The sequence below is a fragment of the Vipera berus genome, assembly GCF_964194415.1.
Source record: "Vipera berus genome assembly, chromosome: 10".
In the NCBI taxonomy this organism is placed as follows: Eukaryota; Metazoa; Chordata; class Lepidosauria; order Squamata; family Viperidae; genus Vipera; species Vipera berus.
The window spans coordinates 10417920-10437847 of NC_138213.1; the positions used below are offsets into that span (position 1 = coordinate 10417920).

Below are 19928 nucleotides of genomic sequence, written 5' to 3' on the forward strand. Positions count from 1 at the left end.
AACTCGCGGCCTTCCGGGTTGAGGTGTGAGGAGCCACAGCCCAACCTACTGGGTCTAGAAAGGACCATATTGGGAAGAGCGGGGGGGGGGGGAGGAGGAGGCGAGGCCGTTTAGATGTAAAAGCCCACTCCGCACTAACAAAGCTTTGCTGCGTGGATTGCACATCCTCAGTCAAGCCTGCAGGAATTCCACTCCCCTGCGCAGCCTGCCCAGAAGCCTCGGATCCAAGCTTCAGCGGGCCAACCCGGGTCTCTCTCTGTGTATGCGTGTGCGTGGGGAGGGGGGTTGGGTGGCTTTGGATCGCCTAGAGACGGATCTCTCCCGCTGCCTGCGCCTCTTCCTTCCCCGCGGGACCATTATTCATCCAGCTGGACTTTCCGGTAGAACCGCCTCTCTTCGCCCGGCCCTGCGGTGGCTCCACCGCCCGGGTCCGGGGCTTGGCAAGCGGAGGGGCGGTGCCTCGCCTCGCCCTACCCGCCCCGCACCCTTGCTCTTCTGCTCAGCCTCCAAGCCTTCCTCTCTCTCCCCCCCCCCTTCCCCGCGCGCCTCTGTGTCACTCAGATCTCTATGGAGACGGGAATCAACAGCTGAGCCTCGCCCGGACCGGCCGTGCAGCCTTTGCCAAAGCCAAAAAGGCGTTCTGCAAAAAAGGCGCAGCGAGGTAGAAGGCGAGCGGGGTAAGCAGCGCGCGCTCGAGCAAGCGGGGCAGCCCAGGAGAAAGCGAGGTGGAGTAAAAGGACGGTTCCCAGGACGGACGGACGGACGGAGCGGTGGGGGGGTAGGGTGGGGGGTGGTGGGTGGGAGAGAGCGGCGGAACCGGGCTTGCCGTTGGCGTCGCCGAGAGTCCCTCTGGTTTCCCACCGGTGTCGCTCCGGCCGCCGCAGCTGCAGCGAAGCGCCCTGCTCCATCCATCCATCCATCCATTTGTCTATCTATCCATCATGGGTGCAGCCTCAGCTCCGCGCATCCCTTCTCCAAGCTGCCGCCTCTCTCTCTCTCTCTCTCTCTCTCTCTCTCTCTCTCTCTCTCTCTCTCTCTCTCTCTCTCTCTCTCTCTCTCTCTCTCTCTCTCTCTCTCTCTCTCTCTCTCTCTCTCTCTCTCTCTATCGCGCAGACCCTCCTACCTCCTACTCTGTCTGGGCGCGCTCCCTTGCACATCAGCCCTGTTGAAACCTCATCCATAGATGGCCATGGACAGGGGGGCCCGTCTCTCTCTTTCTCTTTCTCTTTCTCTTTCTCTCTCTCTCTCTCTCTCTCTCTCTCTCTCTCTCTCTCTCTCTCTCTCCCCGCAAGCCACATTTCCCCCCCCCACTCTGATTTTGGGTGAAGGGCCCCCCTCGGGAGGGCGCCGTGTTTTTTTGTGATTTGCAGCGCAGGCAACACGATGACGTCATTTTCGCTCTAGACGGATGAATTCGGGATGCGATCTTGCTTTCTTTTCTTTTCCCACCCGGCTGTAGCGTAAATAATGCAATATATAAAAATAATTAAAAAAAAATCTGCTCTCTCTGCCAGCCTGTGATCGCTTTGCAGGTCTCTCTCTCTCTCTTAGGCATCTCTAGGTGCCGAGAGTGAGGTTGGTTGAATGGTTTTCCGTTAGTTGTGGCTGGAGGTCCGTTTCGCTCCCGTGGATCCGTCTGCTGGTCCTATTGGGTTGTTTAAGAGTGCCGCCGCCTCGGAGCAGCCTCTTTGGTCTGTTTGCCTTTCTGGTGGGCGATACTGCTGCAGAGGAAGCAAAAAAAAAGTCACCTTGAGACGCAGAGACTTTAATTAATTGCAAATGCAGAAGTTATGCAGGAGGGCTGCTTGGCTCAATCTGCTGGATGCTTAATGCTTTTTGTTTGAGTAAACATTTGAAAATAGCTGGCTACCCTCTGCCGGGGCAAGTTAACCTTAGCTGAGCTTTGCCTAGAGATTTCCACTTATATGTTTTTACATTTACAACCTCAGCAACTTTTTGTTCCGGACTTATCTGTCTGTGTGAAGAGATCCTGCTTTGCGCTCTGCTCTGGTTTATTAACCCAAGAAGTGATCATGAGGCTGGATCAACAGTCGATCCAAGAACTTCAGCAAGTCAATAGACTTGAGATGACCTTCTGTATAAGGGATCAGTGCTTCTCAAGCTCAGCAGCTTTAAGAAGTGTGGATTTCAGCTCCCAGAATCTCCCAGCTGGCATGCTTCCACACTTCTTAAGTTGGTGAGCTGGTGAAACCCCTAAAGAGGAGCATTAAGCATTAAGTCCCCTTCAGTCCATCCTGGGCAAAGTTGTGAATGCTCCAGAAGTGGTGAATGGTGAATGCTCCAACACTGGAGGTTTTTAAGAAGAGACTGGACAGCCATTTGTCTGAAATGGTATAGGGTTTCCTGCCTTAGCAGGGGGTTGGACTAGATGACCTCCAAGGTCCCTTCCAACTTATTATTATTATTATATCCTTGCAAAAATTGCAAGCCAGACTATGACACAAATCCTCCCAAGGGTGTTTTTTTTCTAAAGGCAACTGGCCTTTCTTGTTTTTTTTTTCCTTGAAGATGTTTCACTTCTCAACTAAGAAGTTTCTTCAGTTCAGTAAATTGAGGAAGCTTCTTGGTTGCCCCTTTGGGACAACCATGAACTGGGTGACTGAGAATCTCCATCAATGATGCCAAGGCTTCTTTGCACAAAACCTTACAAACTCATTATCAGAATTGAGGAACTGGTTTGCATTAGACCTGTCCAAGGATTTGTGACATGCCTATTGTACTGAAAACAAGCACGCAAATCTTTATTTCTGTCCTAAACCAAGCCATCTACATATTTGCAGCATTTCTCTTTAAGCTTTGATCCTGGCTATTGAAAACCAACTGTGGTGCAGAGAAACACCTTGTTTTGCAGTTTTGCATCATCCACCATCGTGAGACATGATTTTTGTACCTGGCCAGATCTCTAGACCATGGGTGGGAAGTCGTGTTCTTTTCTTGGTTGCTAAACTGCAGCTCCCAGAACTTCAGCCTGACCAACAGGTCAGCTGGGGGATCCAGTTCAGTAAGATCTGGGGATGGGGGGGCACACAGTATTCACCCATGCTAGTGATAAACAGACCTGATCCGAGAAAAATTGCTAGGCTTGTCAAAGTTGTCAAGGTTGCAGAGCCCTGGTCTAAGAATCTTGAAAAGGAATATTTAGGCATCCCATGTAAAAGTGGGCTTAGCTTTTCCTTCAGTCCATCTGCACTTCAATCCTAGCAGGCATGTGTTGAGCAAAAAGTACTTCTTTAATTGGGAGATGCTTCTAGTGCTTCTCCTGCTTTTAATGAATCAGTCAAAGATGGAGCCCTCTAAGGTGAACAGGACTGCAAATGTTTGAACTGGTATCCCCCATTAGATATGTTTATGTGTTTAAGGGTAGCTTTGTTCCCATCACAGGGACGCGTTTTGGCTTAGTGGGTTAGGACACTGAGCTTGTCGATCAGAAGGTCGGCAGTTTGGCGGGTCGAATCCCGAGTGCCGCATAACAGAGTGAGCGCCTGTTACTCGTCCCAGCTTCTGCCAACCTAGCAGTTTGAAAGCACGTAAAAATGCAAGTAGAAAAATAGGGACCACTACGGTGGGAAGGTAACAGCGTTCCGTGCACCTTTGGCGTCTAGTCATGCTGGCCACATGATCACGGAGATGTCCTCGGACAAGTGCTGGCTCTTCGGCTTTGAAACGAAGATGAGCACCGGCCCCTAGAGTTAGAAACGACTAGCACGCATGTGTGGGGGAACCTTTACCTTTTACCTTGTTCCCATCAGGGATCGAGGTCAGTTAAGTACACAGGAGCTCTGCAGATCTGTTCATATTCAGACCAGAAAGGAGGGAGAAAAAATAAAAGAGGAGAAAGGAGGGAGAAAAAATAAAAGAGCTTTTCTCAGATGCATCCCAAGAGGCTTAAAGAATCAAAGATTTCAGGATGCTCTCCATTCTGCATCTGCTGCCTTTTGTTTCTATGAATGCAGGAATGTCTTGGTTGCTCTATGTCAGCCTTTCACAGTCTTCTGTCTCCAAGCTTGGAGCCCGTGGAGAAGCAGTGATAAGAAGGAATGCATAAACACTTCTTCCACCACACACATCTAAAGAGGGAATTTCCGGGGTTGGAAATTTATAAAAGAGATATCCAATATTTACAGGTCAATTAACTCCTTAGCATTCCCTACATAATGTGTATTGCACCTTTGCCCTCCAGAATTACTGGCAATTAGGGAAGGAGGGAGGGAGGGAGAGGGAGAGGGAGAGGGGGAGAGAGAGAGGGAGGGAGGGAGGGAGAAAAAGAGAGAGAGAGAAAGAGGGAGCTAAAGAGAGGATACATATTTATTGTATAATTGTATATGGTTATGGTTATGGGCAGCTTGCAGAGATATAAATATAGACAATCTGAAAAATAAACACACACACCCCTCCCCAATCAAGCATAGAAAATTCTGGATTAAAAGAAAAGATGGTTTGAGTTCCTTTCTAGGTGTTAATGAGGACAGGCCAGCATTATGTCCTATGTCAATTTATTCTAAAATATAGAACTCAGCAGGCACAAATATCTGTCTACAGAACCTAAAATCTTTGGAGAAGCCCAGGAAGTAAGGCAGATGTGCAAAATGGGTAAAGCTGCATTACGCATGCGGCTTCAACCAAAACGTACTATGTGCAGGTGGTGTTTTTAAAAGCTATTCTCTCCCCCCCCCCCCGCTTTGCTTGTTACAACAACATGAAGCTTATTTTAAGATGTAAATTACAGATGTGTTTCTTTCCCAAAACAGCAAAAAAGCATACTGCCAATTTTTGGGCAGTCTAGGGGACATAAAGAAATAAATTTGTATCTGAAGTTGGAGAATGACTAGCCCAAAAGATACAATTCCCATGTAAAATCCAATGTGTTAGATAATTTTTGTAGCCTGCCCAGTTGAAAAAAAGCCAGTGGGCAGGTCACAGCAAGTTAAAATTGTAAATACTGTACAACAGCTAAATAAAGCTAAATTTTAAAAACAACAATAGCCATTATCAATCTTCCTCCTAGTTGGAGAAGTTAACTAGGGCTAAGTCTATGATTTGTTGCAGCGCATTTTAGAAGGCATTCAGAAGACCAACATTGCTGGTCAAAAAAAATCAAAATCCATGCAAAAGACTCAAAACTCTAGGGACCATTTAACAAATTAAAATCTGAAACCATGATTCAGCGTGAGTTTTTAAGCTTTTGTTTAATGCTAACTATGGTTTGCTTTGATGAACTAAAGCACAGCAATGGCTTTATTTTGCAATTACACAGTTGCAAATACAAAATTATGCGGTTACAGTTTTGCAAATACAATGAAATTGCTGCATTGTCAAAGGAGAAACGAATGCTAACGGAGGTATAGATGACAACCAGTACTGAGCGCTTCTTAACTGTGGCTTGCTTGTGATCCATCTCTGGAATCTGAAACGTGGTTTGCATTCTTAGTGACATGATTGTTAGTGCAAACACTGGGCTTGGCCTGATGTCTGAAATGAGCTAGCCTTCTGGGTGGGGAAGACTTGCCAGTGAATGTTTGTTTATGTATCCAAGATGTCTGGCGAAAATGCAACTTGCCCAACGGTGTGAATTAGGCAATCTGCTGAAAAAATCCTGTGTGTACCTTGAACGGGGTTTGAGTCAATAGCATGAGCAATGGAGAAAAGGAAGGAGAGTTTGAAAGCAAGACAGTAACTAGGAGCCACCCTCCGCAATGTTTACTATTTCTAGTGCAATCATCAGTGTGGAGATAACAGTCTTTTTGCTCGCATGCAACTCATGAAGCATGAAGAGGAGCTGCATGCGTGAGTTTGTGTGACACGTGTGTTTGTGCATGAATCCCCTAAATATTGAAAGACTCGAATGGAGATACAATTAGATCTCCCATATTTTAAAAATGTATCTTTTACGGAATCCTCTCCAGATCCTTGTCTGCTTTTGAAAACCACAAAGCTTTTTTTTCCCCCTTCATGGAAATCTGTTTACTCGAGCATGCCTTTGAACACGCATTGCATTTACTCCATGCAGTCAGTGGATTTGGTTGAAGAAAATCAAACAAAACTTCAAACATTTTTGATTGGGAGCGGCCCAAAAATTGGTTATAAAACGGGTGGCTATCTAAGTGTTTCAAATCAATAAAAAAAAATCAGTAAATATATGCCCCCATTTCCAGAGCCTTTGTACATAAAGAGAAGCCAGAGGTCTTTAGGAAATTAGATCCGGGACCTGCAATGGAGTGATTGAGCAGAATTGGTGCAGTGTTTGACTTCCTAGGTTTGCTGTGTAGCCATTCCATGTCTGCATTCTGCCTTTTGTTTCTGTGAATGCAGGAATGTCTTGGTTTCTCTGTGTCAGCCTTGCACAGTCTTCTATCTCCAAGCTCGGAGCCGGTGGAGAAGCAGAGATAAGAAGGAACGCACAAACACTTCTTCCGCCACACACATGCACACACGTGTCTCTGTGCAGAGTTCAGGACACCCCATCCTCCCTGCTGCAAGAGCATCCAAAGATCACAACCCACCCATAGCAACCGTCGCCAAGCAACACAAACTCTGGCCACACCAACAGCCAAACGCACTCGTCTGTTTTTGTTTAATGTCAGGCTGTAACTATGGTCTTGGATGTGGCAAAATCCCACGCTGGCTGGTGCCCTAACAGGGGAAAGCAGGGTGGCTAAGGGCACATGCTCAGGAGCCACGGGCAGCATGATCCAGGGCGCAGAGGTTGCAAACCCTCTGCTGATTTCTTGCCGGGAAATTAGTACCTTGGATAGCCTCCATTCCTGCCTTGGACAGAGCCGGCTCTACGGTTGGGCAGAGGGAGGCAGCAGATCTGGGACATGAAGGAAGGTAGCTAAATGCTCCTTATGTAATGCCTTTTTTTTCCCCTGCCAAAACTTTTTTTTTCTTTTTTAGCTCACTTAGATGATTTGGCTCACTTTGGACAGCTGGCAAGAATTGGGCAGCTGCCTAAAGTCTCAGGAGAGCCAGAGAAAAGATCTTCACCCAGGACTCAGCAAGAAAGTAGTTTTTTACCTAACCTGACCCTGGGTGTAATTCTTGAGTGGACTTTGCCCATCCCTCTTGGTGAGGCTGACGCTGGCTTGCGCAGATCGTAGGTTGCCTGCTGTCACAGAGAATTCCTGACATCCAACCTGGAGGCCAGAAGCAAGAATGAAATCACTTGCATGGCAGCTAAACGTACAGAAGAAGGCTTGGTTCTTGTGGTCGATCAAACATAGGCGGCGACCCTGGAATTCTTTCTGTTTTTTTGTTTTCTTTTGGAGGTGGCCCATAGAGGCATTGGAAGCCTCACTGACTTTTCTCCTGGATCCCAAGAGACAAAGCAAAGGACGGGTGGCTTCTTTCTGCTAATGATTTCTCCCTCAGAGTCATCTGCTCCTCCATTATGAATTCAAGCAGAAAAGCCATTAGTTTGCCGGAAGAATACAGGGTAGTATTTGTGTGTGTGTGTGTGTGTGTGTGTGTGTGTGTGTGTGTGTGTGTGTGTGTGTAAAAGTGTATCTGTTTATCAGTGCACTGATATATACACACAGCTCCCAAATCAGCACCAGATGTGGCCCTTCCGTCCAGAATTTAAAGTAATTCTTGCATCATAACCAAATCTGAGAACCACCCATTAATTATTATATAGTGGCTTTACTATAAAGTGAAACACAAATGTTTTGATGCTTACACAATTTTTGACTGGGCTGAATCAACGGTGTGACATATGTTGCAGCCCTCACATCCTAGACAATTTTTACTTAGTGGCATTCCAGGTTGCCTGCCTTTCAGTCCAATATTTAAGGTTTTTTTTCCCAATGTAGCTTTTTATTGTTTCTAGATTTTACAGTATATTACTTCTTTAGCACAATTACAGGTTATGCTTTTATTTTAGTTGATACTTAAAGAAGTAACACCACCAAGAAGCAGAGAGAAAAAAGAAAAACAAATAAATAGAAAAGAGGTTCATAAGGATTATCAAAACTGAATGAAATGGAATAACAATTTCGAGATAACATGCTTTTTGCCCTATGATTTAAGTACCTTATACCATTTAAAAGCTTTAAACCATTGTTAAACTCAAGGTAAGATGCAATGTTGGGTGACGGTCATTGGTCAGATATAAATTATGATTTAAAATAGGGGTTACAATAATTTATGTCTAAAAAAATACGTAGCAAATTTGAAATCTAAGTTATGGGGCTCTGATGTTACAAAAAACCGAAACTTTATATATGGAATTATAATTAAAAATGGTTTCCAAATTTAAATGGATGGTTATTTTGGACATCAAAGGATATACCCACAATTAATTTGTGTGGAGGAAAACATATGCAATTTGCAATAAGAAGCAACCTTTCAATTCAGTACCGAAGAACATTTTTGAATAATTTCTGTCTTGTGTTTATGACTTATTCTGTTTTGGATTGCTCTTTATATAACAACTTGGAACAAAATGGCTTTTCCTTGCTTCGAGCAGAGGAGTGGGAATGAGAAGGAAGCAGAATTAGGCTAAGCATTAAGAACAACTTCCTAACAAACCCAGAACCTTAATTTGAACAACAGGACAGACTTCCTAAGGCGATGGGAAGTCTTTGTAGTGGTGATACGTAAGGCAGGGACCAGCAGCCTTCTGCCCAGAATTGAGGCAGAATTAAATAGAGCCAGTAAATAATGTTTCTCTGGCTCTGATAAGAAATTGTGTTCTGTTATCTAAAATGGATTAACCTGGGCATTTTCATATGCACAAAACCTCTGATCTTCCAGCTGAAATATTTTCTTCTTAATTGTCACCCTGAGTTCCTATAGAAGCAATACCCTTGTTTTGGCAATGTTTGCATTTATATTTCAATAAAGCATTTTCTTGAAAACTGTTCGAAAGCTTCAGTTAATCCAGAAAGCAGCTGCTAAAATTTGTCTTTGATATAATTAAGTGGTATCGTTGTGTGTTAACTCTGAAGGAGGTGTGCTTTTCTCTGCTTCTGAACCTTATTTATAATCCCCATTCATTTTTTTAAAAATTCCATTTATATCCCGCCCTTCTCCGAAGACTCAGGGCGGCTTACAAGCTTAGCAGTAGCCTTCATTCTATGTGTATGCCTGCTTGTTAGGGCTTTCACACACACACCAAGCGGCATTATTACAAAGTCAGCTTAATTGCCCCCAATAATCTGGGTCCTCATTTTACCTACCTCGGAAGGATGGAAGGCTGAGTCAACCTTGAGCCTGGTGGGATGCGAACCTGCACTAATTGCAGGCAGCTGGTGTTACTTAAGGAGGCATTAGCCCACTACTCCACCAAGGCTCATTTTCATTACCCTTTCCACTAAAATAATTGGAATCCAAATTTCTGAAGGAATTTGCAGAAAGACCAGGAAGGTTGCCAACCATACAAGCCATTATCTGAAATAGTATAAGGTCTCCTGCCTGAGCAGGGGGTTGGACTAGATGACTACCATGGTCCCTTATTCCAACTCTTATTCTGTCATTCTGTAATACCAGAAAGAGAGGGTGGGATATTGCCCATTCTCATCGCTTGATGTTCTTTTCTTCTCTCTTTCTCTTCCCATTCACACATCAGGCGGCGGAGAAGGGAGAATCTTCTTTCAAAGGGATTAACTGAATGCAAAGGAATTTTGAAATAAGATCAAATGGCCACAAAGTTTACATATTTGCTATTTAGTTATTGTGTTCGTGTCTCACCTTTTTTTTTTGAGAACTCAAAATGGCTTATAAGGACAAGGGTCACGCCTTATTTTATTCCCCGAATACTAGCCCTGTGAGAGGGGTTGTGTTGTGATGATTGGCCCAAAGTCACACCCAGTAAGCTTCATGACCACTGGAGAGATCAAACCTGAATTTTTCGATCTTGGGTCTTAACACAACATACTAGACTAGCATGTGACTCAAGGTTGCTGTATCCTGCTTTCAGCCCAAGTGGGGTGGAAAAAAAAGTCCATAAACATCTGAAGGGTGTTGAGTTGCCTCTCTCTTCCAATCTTTGGGATGTTAACTCATATCATATACAGCCTGGAACTGAACAGATGTTCCTGTGTTTTAAAAGGGCAACATGGCCGAGAGCACAGACATGGAATCTTTGCAGGAAAGCTTCCGGAAATTTGCCATCTATGGGGACACCAAAGCGACCGGGCAAGAAATGAACGGCAAGAATTGGGCCAAGCTGTGTAAAGATTGTAAGGTGATTGATGGAAAAGGGGTCACCAGTACAGAAGTGGACATTGTCTTCACCAAGGTGAAGTAAGTATCTCTGTTAGCTTCTTGGTGGGACTTAATTTATGAAACACAGGAACTCCAAAATGGAGAGTTTTCAAATAAATGTAGAACACACCATTAAAGCATATTAACACCGCATTTTAATGTATTTATTATTTATTCATTTGATATTTTTTTCTTCTTCCAGGACCCTCTAGAGTCTAGACAGCATGTCCTCAGAAACTTTAATCTTCCATTTATATAAGAAAGACGCAGGAGAGACTTCATAAGGTCTTAAAATGTTTTCCCCTCAGTAATGTGAATTATACATGCTAAATCAGTGTGCAGGTGATTTAGGCAGTGAGGGATTTCTGGAGAATGTTCTGAGGAGGAATTTCTCAGAGAATGCTCTCTGACAGCCCAGGCTCGAGACCCCAGCTCTGCACAATGGGGTGAGCTCCTGTTCCTTGCTCCACCTACCTGGGGCAGGAACGGCAGCTCACCCCGTCACTCTTTTGGACCACCCCCCACCTCTTGCTAAGTTTTATCAGGACTGCAAAAACATGGCTCTTTTTTTAAAAAAAAAAAAGCATTTGGAAGAGGTTGAGATCAGGCCAGACCCTGCTGGAAGTCACTGAGACTGTTTTTGAGATGATATGATTGTGTATTGTTTTAAGGTTTTGATGATTGCCCATCACTGTCCGGAACCTACAGCCATTGTGCAGAAATTCCAATAAATACAACTAAATCTCTGTCTCTCTGTCTCTCTGTCTCTCTCTCTCTCTCTCTCTCTCACACACACACACACACACACACAAATGCCAAATGCCAACTTCCACTTGGCACAGCTGAGGGCCACATCTGCGTTTCTGAGAAGACCAAATTGTCCTGATTTGATCCAATGTATTGGCAGAATGTCTTTTTTCGCTACTATTCCTCTGGCTCAATGTCATTTGTTGTTTGAGAGGTTAAGTCCTTGGTTGTGGCAGAAAACGTAGCTTAGTCTGCTAGCCTTGTTTGTTTGTAAAGGAAAAGCCTTGATTACAGAAACAAATGGTTTAATTGGAGGGAAGAGAGAGAAAGGGAGAGAGACACTGTTGGGCGTGAAATCTTCTCAGATGGTACGTCAGTATTCCAGCTCCAAATTTTGTAAGGGTTCCTTGAATTTATTCTGTGGTTTTAGGAGCACATGCTGGCTCAGGAATTCTGGGAGTTGAAGTCCACGTGTCATAAAAGAGCCAAGGTTGCCTACCCCTGGTTTAAAGGTTACTGGCCTTGTGGTGAATTTTCATGGCTTGGGACCGGGCAATTTATGAAACTGTCTCTCCCTAATTGTTTCTACAGGTGGTCCTTGACTTATGACTGTATGTCACGGTGGTCATAAAGTGGGTCATGTATGTGATCGACCCAATTTTACGACTTTTCTTTTGTTAAATGAACGCTGCAGTAGTAAAGCAACTACCACAGTAATAAAGTAAAGCCATGCTTGCTAGGAGCCAGTTTTGCTGAAAACCAGAAGCAAATGCCTGTTTTCAACAAAACCGCTGTAAAACAGGATCAGGCAACTGTGGGTCACTGCCAATGACTTCCATTTAGGCTGGTTGTCAAGTGGCCGACAGCGCGGTCAGCAGACCATGGAGGCTGGTGGCCACCGGAACTTCAGAACAAGGTTGTAAAGATCCCCAAGGAGGTCTGTGGTAACTTTGAATGGTAGCTAGGCAACCGGTCATAAATTGAGAACCCCTTGTACTTATCCCACCCAATCCAGCAGAATGGGCAGGCTACTGAGTGTCAGCTGGTAGAGGCACTTTTCCATCATGGTACCTTCCCTGTGGAACATCATCCCACTTGAAACTAGGTTAGCCCTGATCCTGCTGGCCTTTCACAAGGTCCTAAAAACTTGCTTTTCGGCCCAGATCTGTAACAGCTTTTCTCTTGGCTTTGTTGAAGGCTATTTTATGAAGCTTGGCCGCTGTCTTTTTTTTTAAAAAAATTATATTATGCATTTTTTTGTTTTTATCTATTCTATCATAATCCGGCCAGAGTCTTTTATGTGAGATAGGCATAAATCAAATAAAAAAATATGATTTTTAAGTGCGGGGGTGTCCTCTTGACAGGGCAGTTGTCCTGCTTCCAAAGAGAACTGGGCCACAACTCCCAAGATACTATTTATATTCAAAGAAACCAGACCACAGGTTATAAAACACACGTATCCAAAATAAAGAAGCAAACAAGTAACATTCCCCCCCCCCCCCGGCTTTGAAGCATATGGAAGACGGCTGTAATTCTTGAGGAGACACCTGAGACTAAGCCTCCGCAAAGCAGCACAACCACTTTCTCTGGATAACTGCTCGAGAAAAGCCTGCTGTTTCATGACATCCCCTTTTAGTTTTTCACGAGAAATGCACGGTTCAGCATTACAGTGGCTTATGTGCAGCTGGAGCAAAAAAAGTTATATTATCAGTGTCTGTGTGAGGAGGCTTTTACTTCCCTCCCTTCCAGAGTTTCTCAACCTCAGAAGCTGGCTGGAGGATTCTGAAAGTTACTGAGGTTAAAAAAACAACGTGGCTCTGTCCGAATCTCTGCACATCAGCAGCATTTGAGGCACTTGTTAGGCAGGTTGCAGGATCCCCTGATCCGATACAAGCTAGAGCGAGGCGGCAATTTTCGCAGGAGTGCCAAGGGACACATCCAAGTGCCATCTAAAAGTGGGCCCTTGGTGCTCTCTGAGCTCGTTTTGTTTTCTTGCAGACGTTTCATTACCCAAACTAGGTAACATCATCAGTGCTAGTAAGGAATGGAGATTTCTCTCAGTTTATATTCTAGTGCAGTGATGGCGAACCTTTTAGAGACTGAGTGCCTGAACGGCAACCCAAAACCCACTTATGTATCGTCGGGTGCTGGGTGGGTGTGGCCCATTGGGTGGGCGTGGCCCATTGGGTGGGTGTGGCTAATTGGGTGGGTGTGGCCAATTGGGCGGGCATGGCTGCTGTGGTAACGGCAGACTGGGTGGGACTGAAAAGTTCAATCAATCCATTCCATCTTTGCGAGATCTCTTTTTTTCCCCGCGAGAAGTTGAAATTGATTGATTGATTGAACCTTTTTTTTCCCCCACACAGCGGCGGAGACCTAAAGCAAAAGAGTTTTATAAAACCCAGCTAAAGGCCTAGGACTGGGGCGACAGCGCATGTGCCCACACAGAGGTCTCTGAGTGCCACCTCTGGCATGCGTGCCATAGGTTCGCCACCACTGTTCTAGTGGCTTGCTCTGTCAAGGTGGGTGGGTGGGGTGGTCTTAGAGATTCTCCAGTTGGGCTGTTTACTGTTGGCTTGTTGGCAGTTCCTTGCTTGATCTTACTTGATTGTTGGTCTGATGTTAATCCTGGGGTTTCTATGCTCATCTGGGTGCTGATTGCTGGTGGGCCGGTGTTTTGTTCTTTTTAAGCCCCTTTTTGTCTCATTAAAAGCAACAGAAGGGTGAATTGATCTCTGCAGCTGAGTTCTCTTCCGTACCACTGCCTGGAGTCAGGAGCTCAGGCACAGCAAACAAGTCTCCCCAATCATTTTCATCACCTCCAAGTTAATTCCTGTATCTCCCAAGGCTGGCAGGTGGCCACATCTGGCTGACTTGGTCTGGCCTTGGAAGCTGAGCAGGGCGAGAATGGCTATGAATCAAATGGAAGGCTATCCAGGGATTTCAGCGCAGAAGGCAGAAGTGTCCATGAATGGCAGTGGCTGTCAGTATAGGATTGTACATGGACTTAATCGTAAGGAATCAAGCTTGCCTTGAAGAAGAACTTGCCTTGAAGGTAGCAGCTTCCCAAGCACCTATATGGTGACATTCGTAGCGGGATTTCATTGCTCTGATGCTGAGCTACCTACTGGGGTCTTGAGTTATGAAGCAAGGATGTAAGCTGGGGCAACTGCATGCAATCTCCCCCAGTGGCTCCACCAAGGACTTGGGGTGACATGATAGCAGTCTTCCACTATTTGCGGGGCTGCCACAGAGACGAGGAACAAAAAGCAGTAGATGGAAGCTTATCAAGGAGAAATCCAACTTAGAATTAAGGAGAAATTTCCTGACATTGAGAACAACTCATCAGTAGAAGAGCTTGCTTTCAAAAGTTGTGGGTGCACCAACGCTGGAGGATTTAAGAAGAGGTGGGACAGCCATTTGTCCAGAAGGGTATAGTGTCTCCTGCTTGAACAGGGGATCGACTAGATCTCCAAGGTCCTTTCCAACCCTGTTAACTTTCCATTCTATCATTTGTGCATCATGCCCTAAGTGTGTTTTTATTTGCAGTTTTTTTTCCTTTTTTCTTTCTTTCTATTGATTCTTTCTTCTGGGCATAAAAAGGCGGAAAGCAGTCAAGCAGAAGGGGTCCTGTCCTGCATGTTGTTTGTGAATCCTTTGTTCCCATTGTGTTACAGAGCAAAATCATCCCGGGTCATCAGTTTTGAGGAATTCAAGCGGGCCTTGGAAGAACTGGCGCCAAAGCGGTTTAAGGATAAAAGCAACGAGGAGGCTTTTGACTCCATCTGCGGACTGGTGGCAGGCAGAGAACCGACCAACGTGGGCATCACTGTGAGTGTTGCTCCTGGGAGAGAGGGAGGGAGAGGGGAGGGAGGGAGGGAGGGAGGGAAGGAGGGAAGGGAGGAAGTCAAGAGCCGTGAAAATTAGCCTATGCATCACAAAACCAGGCAGGAGGTTGGTGGTTTGCTGGATATTTGGGGAATTATAATCCTAACACATCTGAAGTAAGCGAGTCCAGGGAAAATATAATACACAAATAAAGGGAGAGAGGGAATCTTACCGTGTGTGTGTGTGTGTCTATATTTGTTGGTTAAAATCTAAACTACTTGCTTTTTACAGAGGGTAAATAGTGGAGGAAATAGTCAAGATTTCCCTTTATTTCTTTTTTTCCTTGATGGCAAAAACCTTTCTTTCTTTAAATCCATGTGAAGTTTTTTAGAAGACACAGAATTGAGTGTAGGGAGGGACCACAAGGATCATCTAATCTAACTCTCTGCGGTGTGCAGGAGAACCAGCTAAGCCATCCAGGAGAGGCAGATGTCCAGAGTTCGAGAACCCACAACGTACCATCAGGAAGTTTTGCAATGTACTGAAACAAAATATAAGTAGTTGAAGCTTACTAGATTGTGTATGGCCTCCCTGTATCAGAACGGTGGGAAACCACTCTTCCAATGTTTAACAGATACAACCTTTAGCAATCTGAGGACCCAGATTGTTGGGTGACAAACTGCCCAGAGAGTGCTGTAAAGCCCTACGAAGCGGTACATAAGCGCTATTTTTATCACTATAAATAGGCTTGGTTAGAAGACTTTGGGGAAGGCCGCAAAGAAAAAAAGTTTAGGGTGGCTCACAGCCTTAGGGATGTAGGTTGCCCACCATGTCTTCTCGGATAGGTTGGTGAAAACGTTCCAAGCACCACTCCAGAGCATCAGGGATGGCGATGGCGGTTGGGTGTTGGCCAAAGATGGATCCTGAGCTTCGCTTTGTCTTTGTGATTTCCAGAAAGCCAAGACTGTGGGGGCTGTGGAGAGGCTGACGGACACCTCCAAGTACACTGGATCCCACAAGGAGCGCTTTGACGAGAGCGGGAAGGGCAAAGGAAAGAGTGGGCGGGAGAACATCGTTGACAACAGCGGCTATGTATTGGCCTACAAGCACGCTGGCACCTATGACGCCAAAGTGAAGAAATAAGGGCTGCTGTTGCAGCGTGTGCCTCTGCCGAAGAAGGGGGTGCCCCAGTCACACACCCCTTGCATTGGGGTGGGTGGGTTTAGTGGGCCTACTCCCAGGTTCCGAGTTGCAAAACGAAGGGTTGCTGCCATCTCAATTTCTTGGCCGTGCCTTTTGCTTCCCACCCCCCTAGAGCTTCATCTGTAACACCCCCTTGCCTCAGATCTCTGCCCCTGGCTTTTCCTCACCCTCAACAGCTTCTCAGGCTTCGCCAACCCACCCACTCGCTCAGCTGGGATCATCAAGACTAAATATGGCTCTCCCGGGGAACCTCACTTGGGTGGAACTTCGGCTTCTCACATAACAGCTGTTCAAGGCACCACCAGGGGCGGCTGCCTTTCCCACAACTCACCGACCTCTGAGAAGGCCTCCTCGACCTTGTCCACATGTGCCAGTGCTCAAATCCTCTCACCTAACCTGTAACCTGCCCTAGCCACCTGGGTTGGACTGCAGCTCCCATTGTTCGTAGCCAGTGTGTCACTCTTGTCTGGCATACTGGGAGTTGTAGTCCCACACCTCTGAAGTGTGACTGGTTGGGGAATCCTGTCCTCTGGCATCCCTTCACCGCTTCCGAGCTGTATAAGTCAAGCTGTATATGAATAAAGCACTACTAAATATATTCCTCAATTGACCAGAAGCTGCTGTCTTGTAGATCCTGTTCTCCACACACATCAGTGGGTGCTGATGGCTCTCTCTCTCTGTTGCTGAAGCATGCTTGGTTACACTAAACCATGGTTTGTTCAGCCATGCTTACCCAATGATATGGGAGTATGTGAAGCTCAGCCCAAACAAAACCTCCTATGGTTCAATGCAATCACCATCTTTCAGCATTCCTTAAGGCCTTGGGCTCCAGCAATATTGGAAGGCCATAATTTGATGTGTGGGTTTGCACATAATGGATTATAATATAGCAAGATAAGCTAAATCGGCTATACTGGGCTTTTTCTAGGATTGTTCCTCTTGTGAGGTTGAGGCTGTCTTCTCTTCCTCCTGAGAAAACCTAGCTGGTTTCTCCTTTTCTTGCTCTTGAGCTATTTTGTCATCATGGAAAAGGGCTAGGGGTCAGGGCCAGGGGTTAGGGATTAAACCCTAATTCAGTTTAAGGCCTCTGAAGCAGGATTTCTTCTATGACTGTGTTGCAGCAAACGGGCCTCTTTTAACATTAATATTAATAATGCATTAATATTAATATTAATAATAACATTAACATTTAATAAGGTGTTAAGAATAAAGATGGAGAATAATAACCTTAAAATCCTACTTAAAAGGTTTCTCTTTTTGGTGGCCGCAATACTCATTTTGACCACAGGAGGGCACACTTTTCTGTCCCATCCCATTAGTAGGCAACCTAGGCTCTTTTATGACTGTCAACACCCAGAATTCCTGAACCAGCCATGTGGACTAAGGAATTCTGGGAGTCCACAAGTCATAAAAGAGCCAAGGTTGCCTACCTCTGCTCTAGGAGGTTAATGGTTATTGGTTAATAATGGTTACTGGTTAATAATGGTTAATAATGGTTACTGGTTAATAATGGTTACTGGTTAATAATGGTTAGGCTTAGGCTTAGGCTCTGGGTCGAGGCCAGGGGTCAAGGGGTCAAAGGTCGAGGGATAAAGGTCAAGGGGTCACAGGTCAAAGCTTAGGGTTAGTGGTTCGGGGTTCGGTTAATAAGGTTTTTCATTTTAAAGAGATGGGGATGGAAATTGAGTAAGGTTGGCAACCAAGCAAAAGCCACTAGAGGCAGCGGGAAACACGGTGGGAGGTTGCGATTGCCAATGCTCTAAATAGGGTCTAGGGCCAAGGGCCAGGGGGTCAAAGGCCAAAGGCCAGGGGGGGTCAAAGGCCAAGGGTTCAAAGGTCAAAGGTGAAGTGGTCCTTTCTAGACCCAGTAGATTGGGCTATGGCTCCTCACACCTCAACCCGGAAGGCCTCGAGTTAATAATAATAGTAATAAATAATAATAATAATAATAATAATAATAATAATAATAATAATAATAATAATAATAATAATAATAATAAGAAGAAGAAGAAGAAGAAGTTGGAAGGGACCTTGGAGGTCATCTAGTCCAACCCCCTGCTCAGGCAGGAAACCTTATACCATTTCAGGCAAATGGCTGTCCAGTCTCTTCTTAAAAACTTCCAGTGTTGGAGCATTCACCACTTCTGGAGGCAGGTTGTTCCACTGGTTAATTGTTCTAACTGTCAGGAAGTTTCTCCTTAGTTCTAGGTTGCTTCTCTCCTTGACTAGTTTCCATCCATTGCTTCTTGTCCTGCTTTCAGGTGCTTTGGAGAATAGTTGGAAATGTCTGCAGTGCTGCCGAAGGCTGGTGGGGTTAGTCCGTGGCTGACTGGCCTTTCCCACCAGCCTCAACAACTTAGTTTTAAAAAAGAAAGCCCAGGGACACCAAGGACTAAATGCGTGCTTTCCACGCTGTGGCATGTGGGTTTAGAGGCCTGGCTTGACTGCTGTTCTCCATCTTTATTCTTAATGCCTTATTAAATGTTAATGTTATTATTAATATTAATGTTAAAACAGAGGGCCGTTTGCTGCAACACAGTCGCAGAAGAAATCCTGCTTCAGAATCCTTAAACGAATTAAGGTTTAACCCTTGGTCCTGGCCCTCCAACTTCCTTTCGCGGCGACCTTCTGGGCACGGCGGATTTCACAGACCTATTCAAAATAGCTGTTTTGAATTCAATATGTTTTGCACTCCATTATTAGATGTCCTTTCTGCAAGGCAAAACAAGCAAAAAATAAGTGCTGGAATTGTTTAGAAGCTGTATTTTAAAAAATGGAATATCTATTACTGGCAACAACTGTAGGGCAAATAAACAAAGAAGAATTTCTGAGTGAATAAATCCATAGCAAATTTCCTTTTCTCATTGAAGCCATTGGCTGTAACATTTTTCACTTTGCTACAATATGGCATTACTTCAAAAATCCTGAATTATAATTAATCAATTTTGTTGCAAAAAGCTGGTTTTATAAACAGGTGGCTTGTTGAGGTTGGCTTGTTTCATAAACAAAAAAACTTTGCAGCTATACAAGATAACTGGGAAAGACAGAATAAACAGGAGTCTAGAGGAATGCTGATCTTGTTCATGTCACAATAAACCAAAGTTTCTTGATATCTCCAATCACAGCCATCTGTGACCCTAAATACAAACGATTGGATTTCCATCTGTCTGGTTGCATTTTCTTGCTTAACTGTATGTGTTCTAAATTTAAGGACTCATTATCTTTGAAGGAGAATATTTGTAGCTCAGGGTTGAAATGAGGGATCCTCAGATCCTCTCTGAGCTTGCTTGTTTTCTTGCAGACTTTTCATTACCCTAATTAAGTAACATCCTCAGTGCTAGTCCACTAGCACTCCTCACTCATTATCTTACATTGATTTACATTTGTGTGGGTTTGCCTTAAGCTGCAGTGTTTGTTGTGCAACCACTTTATCAACTCAAAAGGACAAGGTCTGGGAGCCTTATTACATAATTTATAAAATTATGTACAGTAATTGTGAATGATAAATGTACAAGGGGGATGAGTAGGGCTTTTACTCTTAGAGAAGAGAGAGAGAGAGGCCTCACTTAGCAAGCTGTTCTCTACCAATACACAAAAGGAGACTGAATCTATAGCTCACAAAGAAACTTAATGCAAGAATTAGCCTTTGGCAATTGCAGTTCGGCAATTGCAATTGTGAGTTTCTTCACAAAGTACCACGGAGCAAGCTTTTTAAATGGCATGTGAAACAAGGACTATAACCAAGGAACCAATTTTCATGGGTTGTTAAAAAGCAGTGGGATAGAGAAGGACAAAAAGGACTGGCAGACAAGAGCACCCTCTGCTGGTAAACACATGTTATGATTTTGATCCACTTCAATGCCTCTCAATGGTTCACACCGTTGTTTTGATCCTATATAGGCTTTGAGTTCAAGTGAAGTGAGAAA

At 44.8% G+C, this 19928-nt stretch overlaps 1 protein-coding gene across 2 annotated transcripts; it reads left to right on the forward strand.

The window, feature by feature from the left end:
• The first annotated feature begins 565 nt into the window (after positions 1–565).
• On the forward strand, positions 566–16590 carry TPPP3 (tubulin polymerization promoting protein family member 3). Of its 2 annotated transcripts, none has more exons than XM_081336078.1 (4): positions 566–677; positions 10070–10263; positions 14649–14802; positions 15754–16590. In XM_081336078.1, the coding sequence occupies exons 2-4, from the start codon at positions 10076–10078 to the stop codon at positions 15940–15942; spliced, it is 531 nt and encodes a 176-aa protein (XP_081192204.1). In that variant the 5' UTR covers positions 566–677; positions 10070–10075; the 3' UTR covers positions 15943–16590. The 2 variants fall into 2 exon arrangements, with proteins under 2 accessions (XP_081192204.1, XP_081192205.1); XM_081336079.1 differs by lacking the exon at positions 566–677 and adding an exon at positions 679–725.
• Positions 16591–19928: the final 3338 nt, after the last annotated feature.

Coding starts and splice junctions, on each gene's coding strand:
- TPPP3 (XM_081336078.1), top strand. CDS start 10,076: ATGGCCGAGAGCACAGACATGGAATCTTTGCAGGAAAGCTTCCGGAAA. Junction 10,264..14,648: donor ATTGTCTTCACCAAGGTGAA/GTAAGTATCTCT, acceptor ATTGTGTTACAG/AGCAAAATCATCCCGGGTCA. Junction 14,803..15,753: donor CGACCAACGTGGGCATCACT/GTGAGTGTTGCT, acceptor TGTGATTTCCAG/AAAGCCAAGACTGTGGGGGC.